The sequence below is a fragment of the Talpa europaea genome (assembly GCF_964194135.1).
Source record: "Talpa europaea genome assembly, chromosome: 4".
NCBI classification, from domain to species: Eukaryota; Metazoa; Chordata; class Mammalia; order Eulipotyphla; family Talpidae; genus Talpa; species Talpa europaea.
Window position 1 is genome coordinate 92,350,839 of NC_140070.1, and position 12,125 is coordinate 92,362,963.

The 12,125-nt window shown below is 42.1% G+C and overlaps 1 protein-coding gene across 1 annotated transcript in view; it reads right to left on the reverse strand.

Annotated features, from left to right (window-relative positions):
* MYH15 (myosin heavy chain 15) overlaps window positions 1-12,125 on the reverse strand; it is a gene marked incomplete at both ends in the record, with an annotated part of 143,292 nt that overhangs the window by 23,437 nt on the left and 107,730 nt on the right. Inside the window, 3 exon segments of the mRNA XM_084232648.1 lie at window positions 7,240-7,318; window positions 10,820-10,956; window positions 10,960-11,016. Coding sequence (XP_084088774.1) covers window positions 7,240-7,318; window positions 10,820-10,956; window positions 10,960-11,016 — 273 coding nt within the window.

Here is a 12,125-nt window from a genome sequence, read left to right on the forward strand (position 1 = left end):
GAAAATGCGAATGGAATATAATGCCATCTAGTGGTACCAAATGGTATGAGCACTAAGGCTTTAATATTCTCACCTTTGATGTGAGAACAGGTCAATTTCTGGGTGTTATATGGGACAATAATTGACCCTGCCTGATCATATTGCTCATTTCCACCATAAAGTTAATTTTTGGTATTAAGGTGTGGCTTCATAAAGTCGCTATATCTCCCCAGGATGGCCAGAGAATCAAAGGGAAATAGTAAATGAAACAAAGTCCACCAGGTTCATAAGGACTGGCCTTTCCAGGGGTCACCACACTGCCAATTCAAAGGATTCTACATAAAAAGTTGAAGACCTCAGAAAACAATTACATTCAAAAAGACAAGCCCCCCGATGAGTCTACATTCGATTCATATGGACGTGTTTTCTGTCTGGCAATTGTACAAAAATAGTGATGAGGCAAATTCAACAGACAATGCACGGCACCAAACAGTCCTTTGGGGCCTGATTTTTCCATTATCATTTCTTCCAATAATCCCTGGCCTAAAAGTGACTCTATGCTATTTTAAAAACAATTTCTCTATTGGAGGGTGAGTAGGTGAGTGCTGATAATTAAAGTACTGGCTGCTTATTAAGGGTGGGCAAAGAAGATAAAATTTAGCTGTGAGAAAGAGGTTTGCAGGGTTTAACTCCTTAGTGACATCACAGGATTATTTCCCTTCTTGCCCACCTCTGGGCAAAAGATCTTTTCAGTGGCCCATTCAATCACTAACACACCCAGGGATAAAGCCAGAAATTTCTCTTGAACTTTTAATCCATAACTCTGAAAACACTACTGTCAAACAACCTGCCCAGAGATGAGCTTTCAAATGTTTGAGGCCATCACTTTGAACTCCAGTTTTCAAACTGCCTAATTTTTTTTTTCCTAAGTGTTTGACTCTGTTTTAAAAAGGGGGGCAGGGGCCTCCCCTGTGCAGTGGTTGAGTGCTGGGCTGCCAAGCTGCCCGCAGCCTCTGCAGCGCCGGTTAGATCCCCGGCCACCAGTGAGGGTCCCACACGGTGCCACAGACCTCTCCTGCCGTGCCTGCTGCTCCCCTCAGCAGTGTACTTCGTCAGTCTGCCTCCTCTGCTCTCTGCTGTGAATCGGGTAAATTCTCTCACCCTCCCGTGCTTCTTCTAACTGTACTCAGTGCTTGTATAAATAAATATATAAATCTTAAAAAAAATAAAAAAAAATAAAAAGGGGGGCAGGTGTGAAGACATTGATTCATTCAACATTTCAATAAATATTTACTAAACCTCTACTAACTGCCAGGCAGTGTTCTAGGACCGAACTTCTCAAGTGTTAATGGGAACATGAACCAATAAAGGGTTTTGATCAAATGCAGTTTCTGATTCAGCAGAGGTGTTGAGAGGGCAGAGTCTGAATTTCTAACAAGCTCTGGAGTGATATCCATGAAACTGGACTAAATTTTGAGGAGTGAGAGTCCAGGTACTGGGGGTGGGCGCGAGACAGATCCAGTTCCTGTTTTCACTACAATTTGCAGGCTTGCATCCACTGCTGCTTATCCTGCCCTCAGAGCCTCAAGTTCCTCACCTGAACCCTGTGGATAAAAGCTTGCTAGGGAGATTCCAGAAAACACTGCGCAGCCAATGGTGGTGCAGTGCCTGTTGTGGGGCCGGCACGCAAATCCATGTCACTGTGTTGTTGCTGCTGTTACTCAGTTGCAGATCTGCTTTGTGCTAAAGGTGGGAACTTTCTTTGCTCCCTGGAGATATTACTTCTGCTTCGTCCAGTGCTACTGGCCTTCAGTCTTCTCTGGCTTAATCTCTCATGACCGTCTCTGTCTCACTTAAGTTCTTGTTTCTTTCTTTCACCTGGTTTGTCAGCTTAGAAATCTCTTCTGAAAAGGGAAGAAAAAACAAAGTTAATGAGAAGAACCAGCATCAGACCCATGCAATCAGGCCCACTTCTCCGAGGCCTACGAGGACCAGGCTGTCCCTGGGAACTAGGAAGCAAGTCCAACCTGGCACAGATGGGACCTTGGTTGAACTGGAAAAAAGGCATCTATTCTTCAATATACTCTGGCCATCTGCCAGAAAATTGCCTACAACAACTCGTGAGGAGGATGCCTCCTAGAACACCATGCGTTGAACAACTGGCATAACTTTAGATGGGGCGTCCTGCTTGTCGGTGCCAGATTCCACCTGGCAGGACTTTAAGACACAGACCTGGAAGGCCTACACTGCCAGTGTAAGTACTTAGTAACAACACCAGTGGCTGCTGTTTGTGTCTGCCGCTGCTAATGTCAGGCTGGGAACCTAAAGCATAAGCTGCCAAGAAGCTAACACATGAGCCCAGAAAGACTGAAGAATCACAAGTCGCTCTGAGAACAGAGTGGCTCGAGTTCCAGCCCTTGCGGGTGTGTGGCTTGCATCTCAGGAACAACAAGCCTTGGACAGAATAAGGCATTGAGAAGTGAGAAAACCTCTACCATCCGATACTGTTGTCAGGTTTGCCTCAGCGTTGAGGTGTGGTGAGAGCCCAAGTGGCTCTGGCAATTTCCCACAGCCGAGGGCCATGGGGAGATCTCGAAAGCTTGACAGTTCCTCTGGTTCTGAGATCCCTGGCTTTGATGTGACATGAGAAGGATTTTTAAAAGTCACAAAAGTAAAGCCATTAGATGGCAATTCTTGTGAATAATAAATCCTTCTGTGATAAGCCCTCTCCTGAAAAGGCGTTCCCAAGGGAAAACTGCCCTGCCCATACCTTAGAATCACTTGGAGAGGTTTTCAAAAGATGTCTGCCCAAGTCCCATCCCAGAGCAAAGGAAGGTCCTCTACCAGCAGAAACCACCTCACCTAGGAACTTGTTAGAAATGCAAATTCTCAGACCCCCTCCAGGATCGCCTGAATTAAAAACCCTGGGGGTGAGATGCAGCCATCTGTGGTTTAACAAATCCTCCAGGTGGTAGTTCAGATGCAGCTAAAGTTTTCCAACCACTGTTCCAGCCCCTTTCACATGCCCAGTCAGTGACCTGATAGTGGGACTATGCAGGTCAACAGAGAAAGCAGTTCCATTTGTGCCTCTGAGAGTAATGAGCTTGTTCGCAGGACATCTCAGGATTTTAATGCACATCACTGTTGGTGCTGGTGTAATTTGGCAGCCTCTTTGAAGGGCAGCTTGGCAGTACTTCAAATGTAAAAATTCATTTCTTTAACCTTGCAATTTTATTAGGGACCTGGCCTGTAGAACCCTGTCCTTAAGTACATGCACAGGGATATATAATATAGGGTCATGTATAATTGTGGAAAATCCTATCTAAAATGAATACGCTGTAGTTCAATAAATGTTCATTATCTTATTACAGGACACCATGTAGCTATGAGAAGTCAGGTGATAGGTCTCCATTTAAGGCGTGCAGAGAATTACCAAGCACATGGGAAGGTGGCAGAGCCCAGTGGTTGGATGGTCAAGCTAACTGTGTTCAGATCTCAGCTGTACTACTTACTGACTGTGAATCTAGACAAGTTCTTCACCTTCTGTGACTCAGTACAATGTATATGCTACAGATAAAGAAGCTAGTACAGGGCCTCCCCTGGTGGCGCAGGTGGTTGAGCGCTGCACTGTGAAGCTGTCCTCAGCCTCTGCAGCGCTGGTTCGATCTTGGCCAGCAGGCGAGGGTGCCACATGGCACAGCAGACCTCTCCTGTCTTGCCCGCTGCTCCCCTCAGCAGTGTATTTCTTCAGTCTGCCTGCTCTGTTCCCCGCTCTGTCTCCGGTGAATCCTCTCACCCTCCAGCGCATCTGGCCTGTACCTCAGTTCTTGTATAAATAAATAAATCTTTACAAAAAAAAAAAGAAGCTGGTACATAAGACTCCTCTGAGAACTAAACAGTGAGTAGTTATTATAAAACAGTGCCTGATAGCATGGGCTATAGAAATAGTTGTTAAATTAGAAAACATATTGTCAAATGAAAAAGTGAAAGGTGTGGAATAATGTATAATTTGGGCAAAAAAATACATACATGATGATGCAAAAATCCTCAATAAAATTTTAGCTATCAGAATCCAACAGTGTATCCATAAGGTAATTCACCACGACCAAGTAGGATTCATTCCAGGGACACAAGGATGGTTCAACATCTGAAAATCAATCAACGTTATCCAACACGTCAACAAAAAGAAATATAAAAACCATATGATAATATCAATAGATGCCGAGAAAGCTTTCGACAAAGTGCAACACCCATTCATGATAAAAGCCCTTGAAATTCTTGGGATACAAGGAACATACCTCAACATCATAAAGGCCATATACGACAAGCCAACAGCTAGTATCATTCTTAATGGTGAAAAGCTGAAAGCATTTCCTTTAAGATCTGGAACAAGACAAGGATGTCCACTCTCACCACTGCTTTTCAATATAATACTGGAAGTCCTAGCCAGAGCAATAAGACAAGAGAAAGACATCCAAGGAATCCAAATAGGAAAAGAAGAAGTCAAACTATCACTCTTTGCAGATGATATGATAATATACATAGAGAACCCCAAAAACTCCATAGAGAAACTAATTCAACTCATCAATCAGTTCAGCAAAGTGGCAGGATACAAAATCAACATGCAAAAGTCACTAACAATAAATCTGAAGAAGAAGAAATGAAAAAAACCATCCCCTTTATTATCGAAACAAAAAAAATCAAATACTTGGGAATAAATCTAACAAAAGAGGTAAAGGACCTTTACAAAGAAAACTATAAAACACTGTTAAAAGAAATAGAAGATACAAAGAAATGGAGAGACATCCCCTGCTCATGGATTGGAAGAATAAACATTATTAAAATGGCCATCCTTCCAAAAGCAATATACAGATTCAATGCTATTCCAATCAAAATCTCAATGTCATTCTTCAAAGAAATAGAACAATTATTGATGAAATTCATATGGAATCACAAAAAACCCCGAATTGCCAAAGCTCTCCTGAAAAAAAAAGAAGGGAATGGAGGCATCACACTCCCAGACTTCAAACTATACTACAAAGCCATAATCATCAAAATTGCATGGTATTGGAACAAGAACAGACATACAGACCAATGGAATCGAATAGAAAATCCAGAAATAAACCCACAGATTTATGGTCAACTAATCTTTGACAAAGGAGCAAAGAATATGCATTGGAGCAAAGAAAGTCTATTCAATAAATGGTGCTGGGAAAACTGGGCCGCTACATGTAAAAGAATGAAGCTTGACTACTACCTCACACCATACACAAAAACCAACTCAAAATGGATTAAAGAACTAGACATAAAACCTAAAACCATAAAATACATAGAAGGAAATATAGGCGAAACACTACGTGATTTGCACATCAAAGACATCTTTACAGACACATCACCCAAAGCAGTGATAGTGAAGGCAAAGATAAACAGCTGGGACTACATCAAATTAAAGAACTTCTGCACAACAAAAGAGACAATAACAAAAACAAAGAGAAACCCCACCAACTGGGAGAACATTTTTGCACACAACACTAATGATAAAGGATTGATCACAAAAATCTGCAAAGAGCTGATGAGACTCAACAACAGCAAAGAAAATAATCCAGTCAAAAAATGGGCAGAAGAGCTAAAAAGAAACTTCTCTGAAGAGAAAATGCAAATGGCCAACAGGCATATGAAAAAATGTTCAACATCACTTGTAATCAGGGAAATGCAAATCAAAACTACCATGAGATACCATCTTACACCAGTGAGAATGGCACATATTAAAAAACTAGCAACAACAAATGTTGGCGAGGGTGTGGAGAAAAAGGAACTCTTCTGCACTGTTGGTGGGAGTGCAAACTGGTCCAACCACTATGGAGAGCTGTGTGGAGATTTCTGGACCTACTAAACATAGAGCTTCCATATGATCCAGCAATTCCACTCCTAGGTATTTACCCAAAGGACACAGAAACATCAATTCCAAAGAACACCTGCACCCCTATGTTTATAGCAGCACTATTTACAATAGCTAAGCTTTGGAAACAACCCAAATGCCCAAAAATAGATGACTGGATCAAGAGGATTTGGTACATATATACCATGGAATATTACTCAGCATTCAAAAAAGATAAACACATGCAATTTGCAGCAACATGGATGGCGCTGGAAGGGATCATGCTCAGTGAAATAAGCCAGAAAGAAAAAGAAAAATACCGGATGGTCTCACTCATAGCAGGAATCTAGAAAACTTAAATAAGGGACCAGGAAAATGAGTAACTATAAGAAAGTGAAAATCAAAATCAACAAAAATCTATGAACCAGAGACACTTTTGGGGGGGTGGGTGGAGGGAGGGGAGGGATTGGGGTCAAAATGGGGGGGTTGAAATTGTATGGGGAATATAAAAATAAAATTTATTCTATAAATAAATAAATAAATAAATAAATAAATAAATAATCTTTAAAAAAAAAACCTCAAGTGTACATTTAAAATCCATGCATTTTATTATAAAGTTTACCTACAATTTTTAACATGTTAAAAAAGAGTTAACAATTTTTACCTCTTTTGTAATTTCAAAAAGGTTCCATACCATAGGATGTTATTAGCACTAACATAAAAACAACTCCTGAGTTTAAACCTAATATCTGTCACAAGGAAATAAAGAAGTTTGTTCCTAACAACAACAACAAAAAAATACATACATGAATCTATGTATGGAAAAATCTCCCTAAGGCAATAGATATAAAGAAATACTAATTGGTAGCCTCCTTTGCAGAGTAGAAGTGAGACTACAGGTAGAAAAGAAGTCTTGTGTTCAGGATTCATTTAATAAAGATAGTATCTGTAGTTTAAAAACAACTTTTCAAAAAGCGAAAATTGAAAAGTTCAAACATGAATAGGAGTGTGATGATGCCAATGTCATCTGTCCGGACAAGCCAGCCTCGCCCTTGAAGGGCTCTCCTGGGCTCCGTGCTCCTGCTCTGGTGCCCAGTCCAGCTCAGAGTACCTGGAGCTTCTTGTTCTCCCTCTGGAGTTTCCTGGCTCAGGGTGCTTTGTCTCAGGCGTGCTCGGGGAGCCAGCTCTGAGAGTCTCGGCCTCCCTCTGAGAGACATCCAGCATCCAGCATGGCCTGTGACTCCTCTCCTCACGATGCTGCTTCCAATCGTCTAGGCACTTGTGGAAGTGCTGCTGCCTCTTGTCCAGGGTGGCTGCTGTGGAGCAGGCCTCCCCTAGGCTGGACAGGGCACCCCTAGCGTTAGTTGCCATTGGTGCCTCGCCCTCTGCAGGAAGGCTTTTCTGGCACTGGCCACCCCCGTGGCTTCAGCAGCCTCCTGCAACTGAACTGCTAACTTCTTCCTGAGAAAGGAAGACCCAGAAAGTGAGTGAAACCAAACCCCTCAGAGCTCATCCCATTTGCCCTTGGTTAAAGGCAGTGCTTGGAAAAAAATAGTGTGGGCTCGGAGGTTGGCTTAATAGCAGAAAGCAAAGCAACTTATGTCTGAACATGACCTGCTCCTGCTGAAGGAATCCAGAAGTCAGCTGACTACCATCCTAGGCCACATGCCTTTTATGTTGCCCCACCCTTCGCCAACCTAGACTTGGAACTCAGGTTCTCTGAATCCCAACTCAGTATTTGCTTATCCTAACCTTAAGTAAACAATGCAGACTTTTTTGATGACTTCCTAAGAAGTGGAAGAAAGATGAAGACTGTAATAAACACCCGTCAAGAACAGAAAGCTATACAAATTTCTAGGTGTGTCTGGTCTCCAAAGGGCTCCTTGGCTATGTTGCTTCCAAGGCACACTCTTGTTCTCTGCCTCTTATCAAGTGGTTCCTAAACATGCCCAAATTCTCTTTTCTCTGAATTTCTTCTCCAACTCAATTTCTACCCCCGCTTCCGCCCCCACTGATTTTAGACTCAAATGCATCACACTCAAATGCATCACACTCAAATGCACTCACTTGACAGGCCCATGGCTCTCAGGGGCAGGCCCCATCTTCTGAGAGGGAGAATTTTCTTAAAGTGCTTCCTCTATCACCCCCACATTTCAGGGCTCTTACCATGGGTAAAATGCATTCTCCTGTTTACAGCTGTTTACATCTCCTACAGGGGCATGGCTCTCATTCTTGTTCATTAGGCTTCTTACATGAAAGGTACCGGATGTATCAAAGCCTTTTCTGATCTACTGATAGTAAATAGGAAAAAAACCTGAGAAATTAACTGTGCCATACACCTATCCCCACAGGGCAAGTGGCCATAAATGCCCTTGTGGGTGTAGTCCGCAAAAAGCAATCTGTACTCAACATCCAGGGAGAGTCCGGGCTCTCTGGCTACTCTGTGCACACTGCTTTCAAATCACCATCACTTTAGTTCTTCGCTTCAATTTTCTTAACTGTGGAGAGGGGCTTCTGCTGTCCAGCATGGTGACTGCAGCGAACAATAATGCCTTGTCTGCTTTCCAGTGGAGCTTTCCCATGCTCACCACCACAACAAAATGGCAATTACATGGGGAAAGGATGCGTTAATGAATGTTACTGTGGTAAATGTTTCACAGTAAGCAGATATGCATCAAATCATCGCACTGTACGCCTTACTCTTTCACAACGTTACATGTCAATTATATCTCAAGAACGTTGGGGGGGAAAAAAGAGATTTTGATGTTTTACTCCACTAAGACAGCAGGGATCTTATAAACTAACCTCATGCATTTTAACTACTTTAGAAACACCTAATTGGTATCAGGAAATCAGATTTTACTTTGGGTGGCCAGCTGTGCTGAGGAACTGTGGGTTCACCAAGACAGGGAGCTCTCAGAGTTAACCTGGGAAAGTCAGGGCAAACTGAACGAGTTAGTCACCCTCATTTCACTGGTAATTTTGTTCTCCGTTTAATACCAGCCAATAGCTTTCCCCTCATCTTGAATTTATATTCATCACTATCTACTTAGTTGCCCAGAATACATAAGAAGATGTGAGAGATTAAGAAATCAAATCCTGGGGCCTCCCCAGTGGCGCAGCGGTTGAGCGCTGGGTTGCCAAGCTGTAAGCAGCCTCTGCAGTGCTGGTTCGATCCCTGGCTGCTCCCCGGCCCCGAAGGAGGGTACCACATGGCACGCAGACCTCCCCTGCCGCCCGGCCCGCTGCTCCCCTCAGCAGTGTACTTCGGTCTCTCTGCCTGCTCTGTTCCCCGCTCTGGCTCTGGTGAATTCTCTCACCCTCCCGCACTTCTGACTGTACCCAGTGCTTGTATAAATAAATAAATCTTTAAAAAAAAAAAAAGTCTTCTTTAAAAAAAAAAAAAGAAAAAGAAATCAAATCCTTCTCCTTGGGGAAACCAAGACTCAGCAACAGTAAACTGGGTCTCAGGTCAGCTTGAGTCTGCTACACTAACTCATCATGTGAACCCAAGCCTGGAAATCAAAGCAGGCAGATCCTCAACTTTTCAATTTACAAAAATAGAATCCTAGGGTTTGTTTTTTTTTCTATACTCTACCTCCCTGAGTTGATTTGGAGGCAAAGCATAATATAGACAACACATTATTTACCTGAGGTTCAACTAAGTTGAAAGCAGAAAAGATCTTTGGATACCATGTTTCCCCATCATTTTTCTTTAGCTGTCATGCACTACCGAACAACAATTGGTTAGTTCCAACAAGTCCATGTGGTCATAAAGTAGACTACATACTTTTCCTTTTTTCTACTCCCACAAAGAAACCATCAAACAGAATGACTGCTAGCCACTTTCACCTGAATTCTTCAATCATTAGGAGGAGAAAATCTTACTTCAGAAGCAAATGCTGTATTTTGGATATTAGGAGCCATTTCAGTTCAAAGCCCACTTTTCTGAGGTCCAGAGTTTTTAAAACATCTACTACAGCTGTTTTTAGTACCTGTCATCCCTAAGCCCTTTTTTAAGTGACTGTGGCTACAGAGATGGGTCACTTGGCACTCCTTCTGGGACGGAACACAGTGGCTGTTCAACAACGACACAGCAATGTCTCTCAAAGATGCAGGCAAAGAACTGAAAAAAAAAAAAAAAACCAGCATTTTTGGTTGAAATGGAAAAGAAACGTATTATCTGCCCTGGAGTTTTGCCAAGCTCTCAACTTGGGGACACGCTCTTTTGAGTTCACCTTTAATGATTGCAAGCTGAGGTTTGTATGACACTTTCTAACATACAGTTCTTCCAAATCTGAAGATTAACACTTTGGTACTATATACTTTAGTACCAAGACTTCATTCTTCTGGGCCCCAAACCTCTATCATTCCTGAGACTTCTAAAGCCTTTATGTTATGTCTGCTAGAAAAGTGATATTCTAACCTTAGGGGTGACCTGAGGGTGATTTCAAAAATAACCTGTGTCCCATAGGGCATGATGACAGATCCTAACATGCTTCCAGCAACACCTGTCTGGCTTCACACATCGCTTTGTAGCCCACAAGTTCTAGACCAAAGACAGGATGCCTTTAATGTACAGAGACATGCACTCACATTGGCTCAATGATTTTCATGTTTCAGATGAAATATAGGATTTTACATGCATGCCCACTTTCAAAACACAGCTCAAAGTCACATCTTCTTTGAACAAGTCCCTTGTACCCCTAGAAAGAGCCTTCTTTCTCTCCTTAGAACCATTTTACAGTTGTTACCATATTGTGTTACAATTTTTGTGTGTGTGTGTCCCCTCTAGAACATGTGCTACTTGTCAGCAGAGGATATTTCAGCTTTGGTCTTAGGCTTGTTCAGGCACATGGCAAGTGTTTGATAAATGCTTATGAAGCCTGAAAGACGCAGCTACTAGTCTCATATTCCTCTGTGTAACTTACTTGAGGCTCAAGACAGTCTTGCCCAACTCACTTGGCATCCTCCAAGTCTTCAGTTTTCTCGCTGGCATCATCTTTGTTCTTCATTCTCCACTCCACAATTTCTGCATTTCCTTTGGAGAGGGCGCAGAGAACCTCAGCTCTGACCTCTTGTTCATCCTGATACTGCTCTCATAGGAGGTCACAGTCATGCTTGGCTGACTGCAGGGCCATGGCAAGGGCAGTCTGGGACTATAAGGGGACACAACACACATTTTGAAAAAAGGCATCGTCACCATCAACAATGAAAGACTCAGAGGTGACATCATTTTTTAAAGATAAGGTTAATAACAACCTGCCACCAAATCAAGCTGAACCTGAACCTAGTAAGATTTAGTAATATTAGGGATAGAATTGGGGACAATAAGGGATAGAATATCTAATTGCTGCCGTAAAACAGGGAAGAGGGTTCTATTTAAGGAAAGCCATTCTGACTATGTGGGCTTCAACAATAGGCAGGCTTAGAGTTCTAGAAATAGTGGAGAATCAAAGGTAGTAAGGAGAACATTCATTATCATTGAGAAAATAAGACATATTTAGCAATACATAAGCTTCAGATCTCATCTGAAATAGGAAGAACCATTCAGATTTAGTCTAGCCTCTTCATTCCACTGATGGAGACAAAACCTTTTATTTCACTTGGAAATCTCTGCAAACTTTCTCTCTGTCACTTTGAAACAACACTACCCAATAAAACTTTCTGTGGGAATAAAAATATTCAGGTACACTGTCCACATGGTAACCGCTAGCTACATGTGGTTAATTGAACACTCAAAATGTGCACTTTACAATGTATGGTGAAAACAGAATCTTAATTTTATTTCATTTTAATTAACATAAATTCAAATGTACTCAACCAGCTGTAGGGTAGTCATCACTGCTGCATTTATTGGACAGCAGAACTGAGCTTAGTGAACATTTTAGTTACTTCAATGGTGCTCTGGTTGACCTAGCTGCATTGTACCCAGGAGAGAACCTAGACTAGTTGGCAGAATGTGGCTTCTGACAGTCCTTGTGGATCCTTTATGAAATTTAGAAAAAGGCATCTTCTCAGGGACTGCAGCTTTGAAAGTACAAGACTCAATGACAGCCGCTGACATCATGGCTGGTAAGTGAGTGAGGAGCAACAATGAATGGTGACACTTAAAATGAGGCAGGCTTTGGAATCAGATAAACTTGGCTTCAAATTTAGACTTCTCTTTTAATTTAAAGTACAACTGATCATTCTATAACACAGATTTAAACTGCATGGGTCCACTTACATGCAGCTTTTCTTGAAAACAGATGATTCCAACTTATAC